Raw genomic sequence first — 22,534 nt, 5'->3', positions numbered from 1 at the left:
CCTGATGTTTACGACTGCATGCCATCAGGTAAAGCACAACCAATGAATAAAACTTGAAAACAAAACGAAAAAAAAAAAAAAAAAAAGCAAAAAGAGGCCAAACGTACAGAGCTCTACTCGAGTGCGACTAGGTTCATGATACGTCACGTGACTCCCTTTTTGCCATAAAATCTTTACTGATTTTTATAACAAATATAACAATAACTTCTATTGTTAGTCATATTGAAGCAACTTAGATTTTCTTGATTTTATATACACATGCATATATATTATTATTATTATTTTTTTTTTTTAGAAAAATTATGTTAAAATGTGTGTGAAATGATACATCAGGCTTTTGAGGAACCTTAATTTGTATATCTCGCAGTCATCATTGTATTGCATTGGATTATACGTTTCACCCCTAATTATTAAAACTACAGACCTTTGATCATAAATTATGTACAATATCATCTTACTAAGACATTATTGGAGATATAAAGTGACAATTGATATTTAAATACATTTTATGTAAGTACTACATACATAGTATTAAATATCAGTATTAATACTTAAGTAGTCTGCTATATAGCATTAGTCTACAAATTGCATATTTTATTGCCTCTGAATAAAATCAAGGTTTTTTCCCCATTCTTTACATGAGCCATAAAAGCCTGATGTATCAAATTTGATGCTTAAAAAAAAAAAGACTTATTTAACCTTCCAGTTGTTACAGGGTTAAAATGAAGCAATACATATCACTGTAGCAGAAAAGGCACTAAACCAAACGTACATGAAGTGTTTTTCACTTGCTCCTGTGATGGTACTGCTGCTGTTGGTGCTGCGGTTGGGGCTGGTGGTGTCGTCGTGGGCTTGGGACACCCCCTCTTATACTGTGGCCCGGTGAGGCAGAAGCCGCTGGGTGATGATGTCCAGCACGAATAGGCTTAGCTATAAGAGATAGTACAGTTTGAATTGAAACATACACTCTTAAAAATGAAGGTGCTTCACGATGCCGTAGAAGAACCTTTTTGTCTAAATGGTTCCATAAAGAACCTTTAACATCTGAAGAACCTTTCTGTTTCACAAAAGATTCTTTGTGGTGAAAGAAGGTTCTTCAGATTATAAAATGGTAACAAAGAGATGAATGGTTTTGTGGAACCAAAAATGGTTCTTCTATGGCATCGCTGTGAAGAAACTTTTAAAGCACCTTATTTTTAAGAGTGTATTTAAAAAACTTTAAACTTACATTAATATAAATATATACATATATGGAACATGCATAATGTATGGGAAACATGCAGCAATACATGAGAGCGTTTGGGCATCAGGTAACCAGAGACAAGGAATTACTGAGTATGTGGTGCCCTCTACAGGATATAATGCAACATTAAGACCCGGATATGAAACAGCTCTGACCAATCTGCGCGGTCTGTTTCATCCTGGCCTGGTTCTTGGCTCGGATGACATCCTTGATGCGATCCACCTCCTGCTGGTACTTCTTACGGTCTCTCATGGCGCTTTCTTTGGCCTCTCTCAGAGCAGACTCCAGGATCTTCACTCGCTCAACAGTTGCACGCAGCCGCTTCTCCAGTTTGGGCAGCTCACATCTTAAGTCTGCATTATCACGCACCAGCTATGAAAATTACAGAATATATAAACATAATTATTAATATCATATTATATTACAATATACATTATTACTATGTTATAGTTTATTATATTTGTAATTTCTGTGTAAAGTTAAAAAAATCCTACAAACCTGCTTGTGGACTTTAGTAAGTTGCTCCAGGTTATTCTCAAGGAAAATTATTTTCTGTTTTTGTGCAAGACTTCCCCCTGATTCATCAATGTCCAACTCTACACTCTATAAAACAGAAATGGTTTTTTTTTTCACATTGGCTTGTTACACTGTATTTATCTGAAACATTTTAAAGGCAGCTTAATAGGTAAAATATTTTATAACTAATACTGCAGACATCGCCATACTTCCTCAGCTGATAACTCAGTACATTAAGAATTTTTTTTGTATTACATATTTTCTAAAAAGTCGTTTAAATAAATATTCAAATATGCATTATCAAATTAAATTAGCTCTAATTTGCATAATGTTCCAGAACAGAAATCTGAACGCTAGATAAAGCCAGGTTCAATTCCTGTTGACAAAGACTTAATGTTTTTTACAGAGGTTTTTTTAAAGTTTGTTCATTCATGTCATTTTACATGATTTATACAACATTATATTCCTAAAAACATGGTAAAAATGTATAGTTTTTCTTGCTGTTGACAGTATTTACTCATTTATGGATTGATAAAAATAGCTATCCAAAAGGTAAAAAAAAAAACCTTAACATCTGTAAAAACCTTTACCTATTATGTCAAACAAATGAAACAGGAATTTTATTTAGAATTTAGATAGGAATAAACCTATACTGAAAGGAGATTTTTGGCTCAGTGCATGGAAAAACAATGCGAGAAAACAGTCTTTAAAGATATGTATTTACATTAATATCTACAGATGTACATAGACAAAGTGCAATACAATAAACACTTAAATGTGTTTGGCTATGTTCTATCCACTAACCTGAAAGAAGACAATTTATGGAAGCAAAAATCCCAAAAACAGTGCTTTTGCATGTAGTGTCTTGCTTTAACGTGTTACTTTATTCCTATTGTTGTCTAGTTTTGCATCATTACAAACAGTAACTAGCAGCTGTTTGTCAGAGAATACTAGAACATTGCCACTCAGATAAAAAAAAAAAAAAAAAAAGGGAACAGTATTTGTTTTGGATACTCACTCGTCCAATGCGATTATTGATCTCCTGGATGAACAGCATACGCAGGCTGTGGAGAGTCTGGAGCTCTTTGGCCTTGTTGAAAAGAAAATGGCATGATCAGTGATCTAAAAAAATACTTTATACAAAAAACAAAAAAACAAACAGCTTTACAGGTTGAATATTCAAAACAAACTCTAGGAAAGCCAGGTAATGTAATCGTACTCACCACAGTCTCTTCCAGACCCTTGAGATCTTCTTTAGCTTGCTCCCTCTTCTCATTCAACAAGCTGATAACAGCAAAAATGATAATATGCGTTCAAAATATCTTTATTAGTGGAACAGAGCTGTTTTACAAATATTGTCGCTCTTAAAATCTATCTTTGACTTATTTCATGAGCAGATCAATTATACGACTTTTTAGTATGAGCAGTTGACTCACAGAAGCTTCTGCAGCCTCTCATCCTTATTCTGTTCCTCTTGTTTCAGCTTTTCATAGTCAGACTTGAGCTGATTCTGTTCAAGCTGAAGAGCCTGGTTTACACTGACATCAGGGAATTATTAAATATGTTTTGATAAGTTCATTAATTTGGAGTAATACCAGTCAAGTGTTCATTAAATGTCTCAATAAATATTACAAATTAATATTAGATATAAAACAATAACAGAACTGACCAGAAGTAATCAGAAATAAAGTACTTACTCTTTCAGCTCATCAAGGGTCCTCTGTTTCTCTTCGATCTCATCTCGCAGACGTGAAAGCTGCTTCTGATGAGCCTCCCTGTGGCTTTCCATCTGCTGTTCCAAGGCTTTCTACATGCAGATGCATATGGGATTTATATTGTCAATATAAATGGCGCAGTGTTAATCTATAGGGCAATTTGGCTTGAAATATTATACATTTAAAAATAGGTTTCAATAAAATCTTTTCCTATTCTATGCAGCAGATTTGGCCATTCAGAGTATCTTTATATCTTGAAATATCAAAAATAAAATACTTCCTTTTATCATAGTTTATTATGCAGAGACAGCTATAAGTTAGTTATTTGTAGGTTGATTTCTTGTTACGTTGCTCTGCTATCTGTTCATGTTCATCACCTTCATCTCCTCAGCGTCCTGCATCCTGCTCATGTGTTCCTTTTCCTTATCCATGACTGACACCTCATGCATCTTTTCTGTATGAACCAAAAGGTTTTTTTTACTATATATTTTTTTTACTTATATAGTAAAACCACTGTGAATGAAACGTGCTTATTTGAATTTGAATATAATACCGCTACAAAAAAAAAGTGTGTGCATCACAAAGACCTTGTGCATTGAATTTAGCGAGCTCCTCCATCAGTGAGTCGTGGCTTTCCTCCAGCTGTCTCTTCTTCTGTTCCATGTTCTGCATGTAGTCGGTGAGGGATTTGATCTTTGCTTGATGCTAGAAACAAAAAAACAAAAACAATGTTTAGATTACTTGGCTTGAGAACTCCATCAATGGGCTGCAATAGAGGCATTGCAGGCAGGCTATAGTTGTTCTTCAATTAGGGACATTAATTGCATTTCAGTTCTTAATCCCTTACTTTGTGGTTTCAAAAGGAAAAGTGAACTTTCTTGGATTTAATACCTTTAAAAAATATTTTTATTAATCCAATATTGAAGAGAAGTTAAAATTGGGTAGGGGACAAGCCTAAAATAGACATGGACATTCTGGAAAATTTACCATGATGCTACTACTCTTAAAATCAAGAAAAAGTCATTAAAAAGAAACAATAATATGTTTAAAGCAACTATAATCTATCCTTTTTTTTTTTTAAAAAACTCATTAAAATCATACAATTGGACATAAAAGATTAGTTTAAAGTGAAGAATCGCCCATATACAGTGTTCTTATGTAGAATCACCACTAGAGGTTGCCGTTTGCTGCTCTAAATGAATCACTGCGAGTACCTGAGAGAGCAGGAGCTGACAGGAAGCGAGCTCTTTCTCGTTGGCCTGCATTTTACGCATTGTGTCGGCCTGTGTGCTCTCAAGCTGTTTACTGCGGTTGACCAGAGACTTCACTTCTGACTTCATCTTACTTATGAAGAGCCGTGCCATGGTGAATTCCTCCTCCATGCCTGCGTTCATCTCGGTCATCTGAATAAAGAAAGAGAAACCAAATAAATGGCACATAACTATTCCATTCATTTGCTTTTTGAATCTCTGTCATCAAAAGTGACATTAAAGATAATACATTCTATTTTAAATATATGCTATTTTATTTGACCTTTCTATTCATCACATAATCCAAAGAAGAAAAAAAAAAATCATGGTTGCCACAAATGTATCACAGTTTCTACAAAAATAAGAAGGAACTGTTTTCAAAAATGACAATATTGGTAATAAATGTTTCTTGAGCAGCAAATCAGCATATTAGAATGATTTCTGAAGGATCATGTGACGCTGAAGACCGAAGTAATGATGCTGAAAATTCAGCTTTGCCATCAGAACAAAAAAATAATAAATGGCATTTCAACAATTCAAATATATTGAAACAGTTCTTTTAAATTACCTTAATATTTCACAATATTACAGTTTTTATTGTATTTTTGGTCAAATGACATTCCTTGTAAGTATAGACTTCCTTCAAAAACTTCAAAAACAAAATCTTAACGACTCCAAACATTCAAATGGAAGTGCATACATAAAATGTATAAAAATGTTTGTAAATAACCACACATTCACATGTGTATGCAAGTAGTTGTGAGGTATGTATTCTTTACAAAACTAAAATGCAATTTACAAATTATATAAAAAAATATCTGCTCAGAATAATAGACCCTTTAAAAAACTGATTAAAAATGTATCTTTTGATAAGTAAATAAGTTGTGCATTTACTTTTATTCTTTATTAAGCTGTGTATTCTTACCTTGTGGTCATTCAAGGCAATAACACTGCCAATCTCATTGAGGTCCCTGAGCAAGAGACCGAGGATCTCTGCGGATCTCTTCTTGTGATGTCCACTGAGCTCCTGCAGGGCAGACAGATCCCTCTCCACACCAGCCAGAGCAGTCTAAGAAGAGATTACAGGACAAAATCAATGCAAAAGCTACATCACCATCACTCTTCATTCACATGAGCTTTATTATTTCCTCCTCATTTTGCCTACACTCTTCTGCATAAGCTCCTCTGTGAGCTGTTGGTTTGTCTTGCTTCTCTCCTCCACCTCATGGCTTTTCTGGTCGTAGTTCACCGCCAGCTCCTCTAAGGCCTGGAGCACCTCCTTCACCTCCTCTTTAGCTGCCTCGTTCTCATGCTGCAAACGGCTTAGATCTTCCTGGATCTTCTCATAGTCACGCCGTGTGGATGCCAGTAACTGTAATAATGCAGGGTGGAGGCGTCAGACATCTGTTAGTCAGCAGACTGTCTGGAGCTTTACTTTGCAGAATTCCTGCTTCTCTGTGGTTGTCATTTATTCAGCAAGAACAAATAATCTAGAGGACAAATAATTGATCAAAAGTAACAGTAAAGGTTGTATTAAGCAGCACAACTGTTGCAAACACTGATAATAATAATAATTTCTTTAGCACCAAATCAGCATATTAGAATGATTTATGAAGGATTGTGTAACACTGAAAAATATAGTAATTGCTGCTGAGAATTTAGCTTTGCCATCAGGAAATAAATTACTTTTCAAAATATGTTCAAATAGAAAATTGTAATAATATTTCAGAATATTCTTTTTTTGTATTTGATTAAATAAATGCTGCTTTAGTGAGCATAATCAAATCAAATCTCAGATGGAAGTAAAGGGTATATTTCATAAGAACATACAGAATGTGGTCACTGGAATGCTGTTCAAAAAGATCCTGTGGAACTGTTTCCATAGGAACAACATTTATATTTAAATGTCTTTCACTTCCACCTGTATAAATATAACTAATTTTGCTTTGTTGCCACTCTTTGTACCTGAATGGAATTTCGAAGTACAGGCAATTAAATTATAGAGCTAATTATGAAACATCAATTATTTTTAACTAATTATTACATGTGTTTCAAAGAGTTTTGATAAACACATTCTATCACAATGAAGGAATGCATAAGAGCCAGCCAGTGATCAGCTAGCAGCCTATGTATGTTTACATAGGTAAAACAGTTTCATTCTCTGTCATGGCTACTTCTTGTTTCAATTTCAGATTGATTGCAGACAAAGCATCATGGGAAGGCGTGTGACATCATAAATTGCGGAGGGCATGAGCTTTCTGCTCTATGTTGCTGCTCTTGAGCCGGACTCACCTCATCCTGATCCACCATCTGCTGCTTCAGGTTCTCTGCCAGCTGACTGTGCTGGTTGATCTCATCATCCTGTGGTGAAAGAGGGAAAGAGTGAGGAAAGAAGGTCTGAATTGTGAAGGTTGCACTTCCTGATGCACTTTTCTAATAGTGTGTGAGAGGTATTTATCACCTTGTCGTCTAGCTGCTGATACAGGTCATTGATCAGCTCCTCATACTGGGTTTTCTCTGAATCAGAAATAGGCTCTGGGGGCGGAGCTGAAGTGTCAATTATGGGAGCGGCTTCAGAATTCTTTAATTCTTTACTGCTGTGCTGCTCATCAACAGGTACACGCTCACCTAAAGATAAAGAGGTAAAATATGTCAGTCCAACACAACTGCAGCAGTAAAGCATTTGTTGTTTTATTTATTCATTTTTTATTCATTTTCATGTGGCTTTTTTGTAGTATGGAGTTATTTTTGTATTGTATAAAATAAAATAAAGTAACAAAGGCATTGGTTTCTTCATTAATAAAAGGAACAAGGCTCTCAGGAAAGAGTCCTGCAGACTTGATGATAAAGACAGAGATGAGAACGACTGATTGGATGTAAAGGAAAGAACAGCTGCACACAGAGTCAGAGCCACAGTTATTATCTGGACTTTATAGCGCTGGGATGGGTGAACCCAGCATGTGTGTGTTTTATGTGCAGGAGAGGTGGAGGGAGCTGATAACACTGACCAAGAAATAAAGACCTATTCATGGGGATGCAGGAGAGAGAAAATGATACATACTGACAGAATGACAAAAACATCAGGATTCATAGAAGGGAAAAAGAAAAGATTTGGACATGTCTGAGGCTGAGTGTATTCCTTATAATAAGGAAAGTAAATATATTTAGCCATATACGGTAGTGTTGACATACTCTATGTACTTTGTAGCAAACATGCTTTCACTTAACAACAGGCCTGTTTGTTCAGAGTTATGTTTGTACCATTATACAATCCGTGTAATTAGTGCTAATTGGTATTTATCATTGTGGATTTCTGTCATCAGCACACGCATGGTTTATATGAAGGCCAATTTGTGTCAAGTTCTAATCAATATAACTAAATAATTACATAATTCAATAACTTCATTTTCTCTTTGAACATCATTATTTTACTCAAAAACAGAAATTTGCCCTGACTTTAATAAGTCTTAGACAAACAGGGGAAGAAAAAATAACTGCCTCCTTATCGTGGAGTCCAATTTAGGACTCGAAACGCAAAAAAACCCAAAGCTTTTGTTAAGACAATTACATCAAAAATGGACTGGCCTCTGCAAATTTGACCCAGCAAACAAAATTATATGCATCATCTCAACCATTACAGTATTTTCAAAGCAACCACTTCAAATGTCAAGCATCATTTCAATGAAATTTTCCTCAGGGATATATGAATATATATATATATATATATATATATAAACAATATTATATGTAAAACTTATAACACATATATAATACTATTTAACAATAACACAACTATTAAACATGAAACAAAATAAAAATCAAATTCTAATCAGTTAAATATTTGTCAGTATGTAATAGCAAACAAAATGATGTTTAATTGTTTGAAGCTTGTTTTTTTTAACACCCGTGTTTGTTCTCCATCTTCTCTCTTTACCTTTCCGCCATCGTTTGAGCTCATTTTCTAGCCGTTGGATGATGGTTTTCAGATTTCTGGTCTTCTCTTTCTCTTTCTCATATTTCTTCTTCCATTCCTCAGCTGTAAGCTCCATGTTTACAGAAACTGTGTTTTTGATGGTTTTGGCCCTGTGTGAATAAAGCAAAGCGGAAATGATTTGTACATGCACATTTTTGTTTTAGCTTCACTAACTATTCTTAATTTCAGTCTTTATACAGTGAAAGAGAAATCTTCTAGGGCATAAAATGGCTTCACCTCTGGCCGAACATGAGTGTGGATTTGGTCTCAGCCTCATTATATACGGATGGAGAGCAGCAGATGACGATGGTTGTTCTGCAGTTCCCACCCAAAGAGTCCTGTAGGATCCTGGTCATTTTACTGTCTCTGTATGGCACATGGGTTTTCTGTAATGAGAAAGATAAGGCAAAACAATAAATAATGTATAAAGCAAATATTGCTTTGTACCGTGTGAGGCCTAGATTATGAATACAAGATGAGTGGCATTTTAGTGAAAAGAGAGAAAGAGGAAGAAAAAATGAAACCGTCTGAGCAGTTGAAATGGGTTGAGCACTTACAGTTCCTTCAGCCAGGGCTGAGATGACGTTCCCCAGAGCAGAGAGAGACTTATTGATATTTTTAGCCTCGTCCAGCACAGATCCTTCTGCTCCAGTTTTACTGACCTGTGAAAGAGCCACAGAGAGGTCGAGAGAGAGAGAGAGTGGAGATATTATATCATTCTCAAATCTATTTTGTAGTTTTATTATGACTATGTCAGGGTTTTTTGAACTAGAATTCCAAAAAACATAATTATTGATCATATATAGTGGGATAAAAAAGGCTGGACTTATACTGAAAATATGATGTTTTTAATCTAATTTAAAACCTGGAAATAAAGTTGTAGGATTTTGAGGGGAAGAAAAACAAATATAATATAAAAGACAATATGATAAAATATAAAAAAGAAATAAAAATGACAAAGTTAAAAAGAAATGTTATAAATTTTGCGATTTTTGTCATTTTTTTGCATTGCTTCTACTGTCATGATACGTGCAGAGAATGAGGCGAGAACTCAAGTGCAGGGGAATGGTGAAGTTTTAATAATAAAAAGAAACAAAACAGAAACATAAATTACCCCGAGGGGAAAAACAGACTGACAGAGCAATGCAAAAACGAGGACTAGAAAACAGACATGACTTACTGCACCAAGAACATATGACAACGTGGCCGAACAGGACTGCAAACACCAGGATCATTTAAAGGAGACAAACGAGGAGGCACCAGGTGTACACGCTGAGACAATTAGGGAATAACAAGGAGGGCGGGGTCAAACAATCAACCGGGGGAACACATGGAACAATCACAACACAAACCCATGTGCTCAGACACGACAGTGACATCTGGTGGCCAACCAGGGCACACCCACAGGATACGTGACACTACCCCCCAACAAAGGAGCAGCTCCCAGATGCTCCACCTGCAACACTAAGAACACACAAAAACATGAAAAATGAAAATACAAAAATGTCAAGAAGGGAGGTGGGCAAGAGACAGATCAGGGGGAGGGATGGTGGGCCAGGCCCGTGCAGAGGCAGGGGGCCCGCAGACCAAGGCCGAGCAGGAGACCAGGACGGATCCGGAGGGACGGACCAGGGGGTTTCCGGCCCAACAGGAACCCCAGCGCACGGCCAGGGTGGGGCCGGAGGGACAAGCCAGGCAGTGAGTCTAAGAACGGCCTCTGTGGCCGTGACAGGACAGACAGTCAGTTCAGAAACGGCCTCTGTGGCCGTGACAGGGCAGACAGTGAGCTCAGGAACGGTCTCTGTGGCCGTGACAGGGCAGACAGTGAGCTCAGGAACGGTCTCTGTGGCCGTGACAGGGCAGACAGTGAGCTCAGGAACGGTCTCTGGCAGGGTAAGGAGCTCGAGTGGAGCCTGCAGGGCGAGAAGTTCGGGTAGAGCCGGCAAGGCGAGGAGCTCGGGTGGCGCCGGCAGGGCAAGGAGTCTGGGTGGCGCCGGCAGGGCAAGGCGCTTGGGTGGCGCCGGCAGGGCAAGGCGCTTGGGTGGCGCCGGCAGGCCAAGAAGTCTGGGTGGCGCCGGCAGGGCGAGGCGCTTGGGTGGCGCCGGCAGGGCGAGGCGCTTGGGTGGCGCCGGCAGGGCGAGGCGCTTGGGTGGCGCCGGCAGGGCGAGGCGCTTGGGTGGCTCTGGCACGACCTCCTGGCCAGCAGTGAGCTCCTGGGTAGCCTCCTGGCCTTGTGGGACGGAGAAGGCCTTCCTCCGCCTCTTCCTCCGTCTCCGGGAGCGGGGCGCCGCTGCGGCATCCTCGGCCGCCGCCTCGGGAGCGCTGTGAGCGGGCACCGCCGCCTCGGGAGCGCTGTGAGCGGGCACCGCCGCCTCGGGAGCGCTGTGAGCGGGCACCGCCGCCTCGGGAGCGCTGTGAGCGGGCACCGCCGCCTCGGGAGCGCTGTGAGCGGGCACCGCCGCCTCGGGAGCGCTGTGAGCGGGCACCGCCGCCTCGGGAGCGCTGTGAGCGGGCACCGCCGCCTCGGGAGCGCTGTGAGCGGGCCCCGCCGCCTCGGGAGCGCTGTGAGCGGGCCCCGCCGCCTCGGGAGCGCTGTGAGCGGGCACCGCCGCCTCGGGAGCGCTGTGAGCGGGCACCGCCGCTTGGAGAAGCGTCAAAAACTCCACCAATTCCCCAAAAGTCAAGTGGTCTAGCTCCCTCATCCACTCCTCATCGAGGGGCTCATCAAGGGCAAGGTTAAAGAAGTCCTTGAGAGCCACCTCGTTGTATCCCAAACCCTCTGCTGCCTCACAAAACATCCAGGCAAACATCCTGACGTCAGTGCCCCTCTGACGGAGAGAGTGCAGCGTCCTGACCTGGAGGATCCGTAAAAAAGTGGGGTTCCTCACGTTAGGGGCTGGAGGATGGGAAGAATCCATTCCCCGCTGAGTTCTCTGATGTCGGCCACGTTCTGTCATGATACGTGCAGAGAATGAGGCGAGAACTCAAGTGCAGGGGAATGGTGAAGTTTTAATAATAAAAAGAAACAAAACAGAAACATAAATTACCCCGAGGGGAAAAACAGACTGACAGAGCAATGCAAAAACGAGGACTAGAAAACAGACATGACTTACTGCACCAAGAACATATGACAACGTGGCCGAACAGGACTGCAAACACCAGGATCATTTAAAGGAGACAAACGAGGAGGCACCAGGTGTACACGCTGAGACAATTAGGGAATAACAAGGAGGGCGGGGTCAAACAATCAACCGGGGGAACACATGGAACAATCACAACACAAACCCATGTGCTCAGACACGACAGTGACATCTGGTGGCCAACCAGGGCACACCCACAGGATACGTGACATCTACAGATACAAATAGAGATAAGATAAAGACAACAACAGAATATTAAAAAAAAAAATCAATAAAAGCATGCCTTTTCACTTCCTGCCAGATCCACCAGGTAGAGTTTTCCGCTCAATTTCTTCTCTGTCTCCACATTCTCCTGCTTAATATTAATGAGGAAAATGCTGTGACTGCGGGAGCTGTGCTCATTCATGTCTGTAACACAATGTAACATCAGAGGATCATGGGTTAGGGTAAAAACACAAAGTCAAGATAACACCACTGTATTAGTTATGTTTGATTCAAGATGTGATGTATTATATCAGGGAATGAGGAATAGTCAGTCACTCACTTGTGACAGCCACGTGACGATTGGATTTACCCTCATCGATCACATCCATGACGTCCTCCGGACTGGACACAAAACGCTCTGTACAACCCTGGCAATGGAACAGCATTAAAAGACGCAAGACATCAAGGAAGTGTTTGCTTCATGCCTGGTGACTAAAAAAACACTGTATTGTATTGTGTATTATCTTTCCTACCTTGACAAATGGCACCCTGTTCTTATCTTCATGGACAGCCAGGTTGGTTTTGGAAACTTTAGAATTAGACAACAAAAATGTAATTTACACCTTGAAAAATCTATTAATATATTTTTTTAAAGAATCTTAATACTATGAAGAAGATTGCTTTTATCTCACCATCAAGCAAATCTCTAATTTTGTCCATGTAGATTTCAAAATAAGAGACCTGTGATAAGGGATGGCCATTAATAATAATAATAATAATAATAAAACGTATTATAAACAAAAATATAAAAAATGGTACATTAAAGACATACGATGAATTATAGTCTATCAGAAAATGACAGTAGAGGACTCTTAATTAAAAACAAACAATTTATGTATAAAATAATTAACACAAATAATAAATAAACTAACAATGTATTGAATATAAGAGTTAATGTTGTAATAAAGAAATGCAAAATTCCGAAAGATGCCATCCACTGAAAATAAGACACTGGAATAGATTTTCTGTTGCAAACAAAGAGGTTATGGAATTTGTCGTTAGTAATAAGAATTTATTTTATTGAAATGGTGTTGTTAAGAGATGTAGGATTATAGTTTTTATACCACTAGGAATGGGATTAATTACACTATTAGACTCTTTCAATGAAACCCCAATATCTATAACATAATAGTGTTAGTATTAATATAGTCCAATAACATATTAACATAACCTACAATTAAATATGCTGTATATTACTGTATGCCAGAGATACATTCCACTAACCTTTATTTTTGTAGACAGCTAAACTCAATGTTTTGGTTCGATTTGTTAATATGCACATATTATTGAAATCAATTTAAAATGTAATGAATTCACATGTGAAAATACACAAGCAGATTCAATGCTGAATGTTTTCACCTTGATATGGAACTCCAGGTTCTCATCCATGGAGTAGATGTGGTCAAAGATGTCCTGGGCGATGCGAGGGATGATGCCCTTCAGCTGGGAATTATGGAGCTGCCCCTGTGTGCATGATGCAGAGGATATTTACAGCAAATATTTGATCATATGCAACTTTATTTCTTTATTTAACTAATGACAGTTTGTAATGTGAATAAGAAAAATATAAGCATTTCCTCTGAAGAATGTATGAGGACATCCAGTTTGGATAATTTGCATCTTTCAATGGTTACAAGGTGATTCATTTTCAGAAACATTTACAACTGAAATTATTGACTTTATATTCAAAACACTTGCTGAAATCGCAGACTGTTTCCAGGGCAACGCCTGCAGTCAAGTGGCATTTTGCAACTGTTTGGCATTTCAGTCATTTCATGAAAGATGCTGAGAGATTCATCCATCTCTAGAGCATTTTGTGACTGAGCAAATAATGACATTTTCTCACCGTACATGTGATGAAAGGTTATTCTGTTATTGAACTATAGAAAGGTTTTAACTTGACACCAACCGTGATAAGATTAGAATATTTTTCCTTACCTCCATAGTGTGCGTCTTCCCTGATGAGGTTTGGCCATATGCAAAGATTGTCCCATTATAGCCACCCAGCACATCTGAAATGCAAGATTCGTGGTTCAACACTATTTTTTCTTTTAAGGCCTGTATAATTTAAATTTCCATGCAGCTATACGTAATGTATATACAACCTTTAACAATCTGTTTGGCACAGGTATCATATACTTGTTCTTGTGTTGTGTTTGTAGGAAAGACTCGGTCAAAGATATACGGTTTGCCCTAAAAAACAAACACATTAGTCAAGATACAAGTAATGAGCAGGTCTTAATACATAAAATAGTTCAAGAGACATCTCTAATAGAAAATATCATTAATATTTGGTTTTAAGCTTTAAAACCAAAGCTTAAAACCAACCAACTTTGTGTTACATTTTCAATGATTTAGCCCAAAACAGATAATACGTTTGATTTCATTATATATCATATTCATTTAAGAATTATTCTCTTTATTTATCAAGAGGTCACGCTCATAAATGGCCCCAGCACCTCTTTGTTTTGCTGATGCTGCACAGATTCTACTAACGGCTATTTATGAAGTTCCCCAGAGGGTTTGAGGGGTCTACATTGTTGAAGAAAAATTAAGAGGACCTTGTGATGAATGCAGCCCAACCCCCAGCTGCCAGTCAATCTTATTGAGCCTCAACAAATCCCTCTCTTTTGTTTTCATTCTCTGAGCCAGAGCCTGAACCGGCTGCTGAAATCTATAACTGTGATTAGAAATGAAAAATAACTCTCCTATGTGAAAGAACTATGTGCAGAGTATAAACTATTTAAACTATAAGTTAATCATGCTAAGCTAGACTATAAGTTAAACTATAAATTAATCATGCAAAGCTTTTCTCCTCCGTTTTTAATTGTTTCTCTGTCATTTGTTTTTTCATATTTTTTTAGATGTATTTATGTGTACTGCATATTTAAATATATTATTTTTATTTTATTTAAATTTATTTAAGTTTTATTTATGTGTTTATTTATTTATTGAATCTATTCATTTATTTATTTTACAGAATATCATTTTTGTCTAACCCTTATGTTTAAATTTAAGTTTGGACAAAAACATATAAATAAGTAATACATAAATGTTAGGATAAATATCTAAGGATGCTTATTTCTTTTACTGTATAGATCAGCTAACCGAGATGTGAGATTTAGTGTTCACACATGCATACAAAGATCATGGGGAGCTCATGTACTGCTCACAGCAGTTTTTCCATATACTCTTTCGCCCATATGCACACAAATACACTCTCCCATATGGAAAGAGAGAAAGAGAGAGAGTCCTGAGACCTACACAGATCCTGGTCCATCCTGTGCCTTATTTTAACATCCATAAATGAAACATACGGACCAGGTGACCTAAAACAGACATGCATTTGCCCTGTTGATTATCAGTGTAAGACATCACACAGACACTAATACTGCTGTATCAGAGTTGACAGTGTTCACACAGACACACAATGTTTCTGTCTGTGTTTGATTAAGCTGGTTGGGGTCATGCATCCCTGCCAAGACACAAATGAGAGCTGTTGCTAAAACCCAGACCGTCACCACGGAAACTACAGCTCACCCGGAAAAAAAAGCACTGATTGGCTGATAGTCAGCACCTGTCTCCTGGCCAATACTGGAGGAGAATAACATGATGAAAACCATCTCTTCCTTCCATCTATCTCATTATGGGTCCAACCTTGTATTTTAGAAGTCAAATAAATACTGCAGACTGAACTTAATAGAACAAGAATAATTACTGGAAAGCCACTGTCAACAGGCAAACAAGTATTTAATATATAGTGTGTGTATATAGTCTGTAAATAGGCAAGGACATTTACATCTTTTATAAACACAAACACTGGCTGTATATAAAAGCGCACGTGTTCAGGACAATGCATTCTTTTAGTCAATAATTTATGCATATTATCTGGGGACCATCAAGGCTTTTTCAAGAGTGCAGGATTTTACCGCATTCAATCAGAAATCTATATTGCTTACTTCCTGAACAAATACTTGAAAGGATAATGCATTTTTTTCTATCCATTTCAGATGGGTTTGTAGAATAAAAATAGTGCAGTATTTATATAAATTATATAGAAACAAAAGTGCATCATAAATAAATCTAATAATGCGGTAAATGTAAGGGTTGTTTGCAAGGTGATGCAGAAAATAACGCCAAAATATTAAAGCGGACAAGAAATACAGCAACGAGAAGGGGGTAAGCAAGCAACATGCATGTGACTGTGCGTGTCAAACAACAATTGTCCCAATCCTCAGTGGACTGACTTAAATATTCCACTAAATCAGCCTAACCGTTCCCTGCCAGTCCTGGCCCCTCAAACAGCACCTCTGTCACTACAGCAACGTAAATTACTCACGGGGGCCTTGAGCCTCTTTGTGGCATTGTGCATATAATAAGACGTTAGCACACTGCTGACCAGATAACCCTCATAAAGCAAAACATCAAACCCAGCCTGATATTGACAAACTGCAAATGATTAGTAATTTTTCACTGTCACAATCTGTCCTATAAATCTCTCTGCAATTGTTTTGTGGTGGATATGCATTTAAGGAGTTTATACTCACACAAACCATGCAATCCCTTTACTGCTGGTTGTTTATGCCAAACTATGACTTATATATTGAAATAATTAAAGAAATAAATAATTGGAAAATAATGCATATTTTTACTTGTATCCTTTTTATAATTAAATAATTGAATTATGAATGAAATAATTAAATAATTATACTGCAAATAAACAATTAATCAAAATTGTTGCTGAATATTTTTAGCAAAATTTTTGCCATGTTGGTACATTTTTAAATTAAATAGAGAGTGTAAATAAAGTAGGCTATAAAGAAAACAACAACATATTTAAATAACAAATTCTTCTGATACTATACCATCATTTATAAAACTATAAAATTGTGCTATTTATAAATAAATACTCAAGTACTCACATTTTCAGTCCATTTACATTTTCATCAATAATTCAGAGGCTGATTAAAAATGGTAAATTTATTTTCATTGTGACTCTATGGAAGTTAATATTTGTTTCATACATAAAATATAAATAGATCACTAGAGATACCGTAGATAGATAGATAGATAGATAGATAGATAGATAGATAGATAGATAGATAGATAGATAGATAGATAGATAGATAGATCTTAATTTCTATTTATTTCCACTTCATCAGAGCTGTTGGGGGAGGAGGTGTGAAGTTCCCCCTTCCCCCACAAATGAATTTGAGTTTATTGAGGGTTTAAAATCTATTGCATTAAAGCACCACACGGAAAGATTCACTACCAAAAAACAGTCACTAATGAGATGCAGTTAGATAAACATTGACAGTAATAAATGTGCATAAATTACCTAGATCTCCATTCACAGTCACACTTGTATCCTAAAGCCAAATGTCTGGCATTAGGACCATCAGGCTGTGCAGAGCCTGCAGGGTACCATTACAGAGAATTTACATTAGAAGCAGAAGTCTAATACCTGCTACGCTCGATTTTGTGTGCAGATTAGGCATGGTAATGTCGATTACCATCTCAATAGGTCAGATAATATGGGCTATTGTGTTTGCACAAGGGATTTCTGGAGATTTACTGTAAAACATAAAAACCATCAGTATCTTACTGTGTCGACAGGCCAGCTTATTTATAGCACGTCACACACCCACACAGTCACCCAGTCTCTCATTCCAGATATCAAATGCTCTTTAATTTGATCCCACTACTAAAATATAAATCCTATTCTGCTATTAAAAGATAAATGAAGGCTCTGACCCATAATCAGCATGTATCCTCTAGACTGAGTAACCACACATATTTCCAACCCTAAAAGTGCACATGGCCGACATTCATTCTTCACTCTACATCTGCATTCAAGCTAACTAAATAAATAAATAAATCTGATGTGACTTAATTAAGGTTAAAGTGAAATGAATAAAATTACATGAAATACGCGACAGGTACCTAGCCATTCTAAATTATTCTTTAAAAAGCATAACATGTTGGTTAACATGTTGGAAATTTGTCACAAAGAATATGAGAATATTTTTTATAAATTCTGCCCTCCAAACTAAATTTCCTAACAAAAACCTAAAATATCAGTTATATCTATTCAGTGTGAACACAAAGTACATTCAGACAAGAGCCAACTATGCCTAATAAAGGTAGCCTAATTTTTAAAAGAAAAAAATATATAAACTGTGATCTCTGGGCATTTTGCCCCACATGTTTTATGTGATTTATCAGTTATAATGTGTTGTTGTTGTTGTTGTACATTAAAATTGAAACAAACTCGCTTAAGTAAAACAAAAGAAACCATAGCACTGTGTGGAGAGATTCTCGCACGGCACAGCAATATAAATAACTTAAAGCACAACAATTTGTTCAAATGAAAGACGATTTGTTTTTCAAATGAAATGTAGGGCAGTCTAAGAGGGAAAACTAAGAACTTAGCCTTCATTCAGGATTAACCTTTATAATATGAAAGAACCATACGAATATGATTCACCCAGACAGATATGAAATGATCTCATCAATTAGTCAAGTTAGACTAATAGACCTATATTTATCTGAAGTTACATCATACGTAACCTCCTGCTCAAAAAAAGAGAAAATGTGCGCCTTGATAGCATCTGTAGACTCTGAAGACATCTTACCGATATCACCACGGTGTCTTCTCCTTTGAATTTCGGTATGTATTTGTCACCTCTGGTGATTTCCGATTCGTTAAGTGGCCTGAATCGGCACATCACCTTCACACAACATTCAGCCGCATCCATCGTGTATGATTTTATCCAAGGAAACTTTCTCTCCGGTCAGCAGAGGAATGCATCAATCAAACAATCAAATTTCTCGACGCTTGCCAGTCGTTCAGCCCGGTCTATTCCCACTGAAGGAAGCTTTGAAACTGAAAACAACCTCAGATAAAATAAACTCCTGGACACCGTTTCAAATAGCTCGTAACATATCAAATAAACCTTTAAACTGAGTGTAATTTGGTTGTCGTTGACGCTCGCTGTTAAGAGCTTTAGCCGAGTGCAGCTTTAGCGTCTGAAGAGCATCAGTACTGGACAGCTCCACGCGCTCTGACTGACGGCGGCCGCTCCTTCCGCACGCGCTTCTGCTGTCCAACAGCGCCTCTCAGCAGCCAGAGCTGCCCATGTCTGCAACAAATCACAAAGTTCACAAATCAACAGCACACATTGGCGAAGAAATTTACCTAACAATTTTTTTTTATAAATAAATAAAAAATAAAATGGTCCAGCATCTTGGTGGGGTGTGGGAAATATATAAATGAAGCAAGAGGAAAGTTCACGCAGTATAAGATTCTTCATAGATATTACCACACTCCGGTAAGACTTTACAGGATGGAACTGATGAAAGACAATTTATGTTGGAAATGCCAGTTGGAAACAGGAACCTTTCTACACTGTATTTGGGAATGTAGTCAACCATTCTGGAAACAAGTTATGGATGTCTAAGGTTGCTGGTATGGCTCCGAAATATCTTTAAACTCTAAATTGTGACAAGTCAAAACACCTAATGTTTCAAAGCGTGTATTTTCTGTTATTATGGTATGTATTACAACGGCAAGTAGGATTATTTTGAGAGACCGGAAGACAGTGAAAGGGCCAGTGCAATGGTAGAAATGGCATCTTATGAATCCATGCTTAATCGAGGAGGTTATGGTGTTGAGGAGGGGCTGTCTCCCTAGCCAGAGTTCTGAACATATATTACTGTAAGGTCTCAAAATGAATAGAAAATTATTTTGTGTTCTGTCTTGTATTGTATTTCCTTAGTTGGTGAAAATGTGCCTGTAAAAATATGTAACCTTGTATAATTATGGTAATGCTGTATTTCTGTTACACATCAACCTTCCAAAACAAAGCAATAAAACTTCATTAAAAAATTTTTAATTCACCAGCACCTTTGCAAAATATAATTTATTTGATGTACACTTACTTATGCGCCATCATGATGTCATCAAGATGCTTTCAAAACATAAACATAACTTTACATGTAAACAAAGCAAAAAAAAACAAACAAACAAAAAAAAAACTGAAAAAACTATACATCGACTAGTCTAAATAATGCGTATGACAGGAAAAGTAGTTTTTCCAGACAAACACTTCCTGCTGGAGTGATAAAACAAACCCCAGATGGATTTTTTTTTTTGCATTCAGTGATTTTTTTTTAAATGGAAAACTCAAGTTATATCAAAACGTATGCGAATAGATAATAAACACACCAAGAATTTTGTAATTACATATTTAGTATGTCAATTGTGCGATGATGCAGTTGCTTTTATATATATATATATATATATATATATATATATAGGCTATATATACTGTGTGTAGACACACACAGATACACACACACAGACACACGTTTAGATAATGTGCTGTTTAACTTTTTTCCCCCTCAAGGATTTTAATCAAAGCTATTGTTTACTACAACATCAAAAGTATATCCGCAGTGAACACTAGAGGTCGTGTGGTTATACGTGGTATTTCACGTCTTGTATTTTTTTGTTATAGCCTAATGTCTAAACTAAAATGTTAAATATACAGTGTTACAGCCAACTGTAAATTTGTATGGAGTTCCAGTAAGCATTGTAAAAGGTATAGCAAAGATTTAATTAGATCATGATCAATTAAGTGGATCATAACAGTGATACGCAGTAGAATACTGCTGTGTAATTCTGCCTGTGAAGCCCTCTGGTCCAAGTGAAGGTCAATCAATGCAACTGAATCTCCCACAGAATGACTCTCAGGACAGCTTCTGCTCAACACAAATGCAAAGAGGCTTCAAGAGACAACTTACATGCTGACTGGGATATACGTTTGTGATGGTGTAAAATATTGGCAAAATAGAATAGGTATTAAAAAATATTCAATTCCTTTAGTATTTTTTTGTTCACTAATCTGTAAAAAAAGACAAAAAAAAAGTGTCTGGCAAACTAACTTAAGTAATCATAATTATTATATAATTATTTTATCATCATAACAACCAAATGCAAATGCTCATGTGGACATTTCTGCACACTTCCCCTTTGAAACCAAAACAAAGGTCTTAAGGTAAATTAATTGTTTTCATGCCAAAGCTGGCGTCTCCTTGGCAACAGGCTGTAAACTCAAAGCTGCATCAGACAAATGTGCAATGAAGACAAAGGACCGACCCTTAAAAGACAAGGACGTAAACACAGGAACTAATTTAAACTCAAACATTTCAGTTCAGAGAAGCAACAAACTGCTTACACAGGTGAGTCTTGCTCGTTTAAATTTAAGCAAAATAAATAATTTTTCATACCCTTATTTAGTAACTATTGTTTACCATCAAATATTTTTTCTTGGGAAGTTCTATGCTGATTTATGCATTATGAATTGTGACTATTGCTTTATAAGGGCTTGTTTTTCCTTTTGCAATAAATGCATGGCCATTTATTAATTTAATATTACATTTATTAGTAAATTATACAGGAAGTTGCTTTAGGGAAAAATGTGCTCATCAATGACTTCAAAAGCAAACATTTACATGTACAAAAATATCTTTAAAAATACATAAAATGTCCTTGCACAGTACTGAGATTATGCATTGCCTTCACCATAAACACAACCACATGGGGGCAACAAACCAGTTCTTGTGCATGCTGTGAATATCGAAGACGACATTCATTAGTTACTGCATCAGAACTGCAGCTAATTTTTTGCATTTGTGCATCTGCCAGAGCACTGGAGCATGAGTAAACATGAAAGAAGCAGATTTGTGGAGCAACTGTTGAAGGAAGAGCTCGAGGCTGTGGCTCTGGGACTGGAGCAGGGAGTCTACGCCTGGGAAGAGATTGACCTGCCTCATGATTCACAGGGCTCCACTCCTCTTATCAGTGCCTGCAGGACAGGTCTCACTAGGGTATGAGACAAAAGGGTGATACGATCGAAAAGTGGAAACTATAGCCGACTTCTGTGTAGGAAAGCTAATGTACTGTAATGTGGGTGTAATGTATTGATTAAAATAATAGGCATAATGTTTCACTTTAGTAGCTACTTTCTACTGCTTCCTGTTTTCTTGATTGAATTGTTGCATTATGCATTAAACAATGACAGTAATACAGTTTAAGAATAATAATATACAGTCCACTGGGGCTTTGAATTGTTTGTTTTGCTTCGTTTGTTTGTGTCTGTGCTTCGGTGAATCTTCCTTCACGTTACACTGTTTCACCACTAGGTGGCGACAAGTGACTATTTTGATGAGCGAGTAAGTCATCCACTCAACTGATTCATTCAAAGGAATGAAACACTGTACTAAATCATTCCTCATTATATAGTGCACCATTTGCACTCATTCAATTCCATAATCCGATGCGTGTCCAACCAAATAAATTCCCATGTCTATAAGGCAAGGCAAGTTTATTTATATAGTACATTTCATACACAGTGGTAATTCAAAATCCT

At 37.4% G+C, this 22,534-nt stretch overlaps 1 protein-coding gene across 1 annotated transcript; it reads right to left on the bottom strand.

The window, feature by feature from the left end:
* Positions 1-784: 784 nt before the first annotated feature.
* LOC306876833 (kinesin heavy chain-like) lies at positions 785-18,859 on the bottom strand (the record flags this gene model as incomplete). Its single annotated transcript, XM_079428256.1, has 25 exons — positions 785-930; positions 1,399-1,615; positions 1,742-1,846; positions 2,778-2,849; positions 2,983-3,043; positions 3,196-3,297; positions 3,457-3,566; positions 3,852-3,928; positions 4,062-4,179; positions 4,689-4,877; positions 5,650-5,793; positions 5,890-6,096; positions 7,017-7,085; positions 7,186-7,352; positions 8,659-8,807; positions 8,935-9,083; positions 9,255-9,359; positions 12,121-12,245; positions 12,382-12,469; positions 12,575-12,630; positions 12,734-12,782; positions 13,461-13,565; positions 14,040-14,113; positions 14,207-14,294; positions 18,737-18,859. 25 exons carry the CDS (start codon positions 18,857-18,859, stop codon positions 785-787), a joined length of 2,895 nt encoding a protein of 964 aa, XP_079284382.1.
* Positions 18,860-22,534: the final 3,675 nt, after the last annotated feature.

Source organism: Barbus barbus (genome assembly GCF_936440315.1).
Source record: "Barbus barbus genome assembly, chromosome: 11".
NCBI lineage: Eukaryota > Metazoa > Chordata > Actinopteri > Cypriniformes > Cyprinidae > Barbus > Barbus barbus.
The sequence above is the reverse complement of the archived record's forward strand: the minus strand, read 5'-3'. Positions and strand labels throughout refer to the sequence as shown.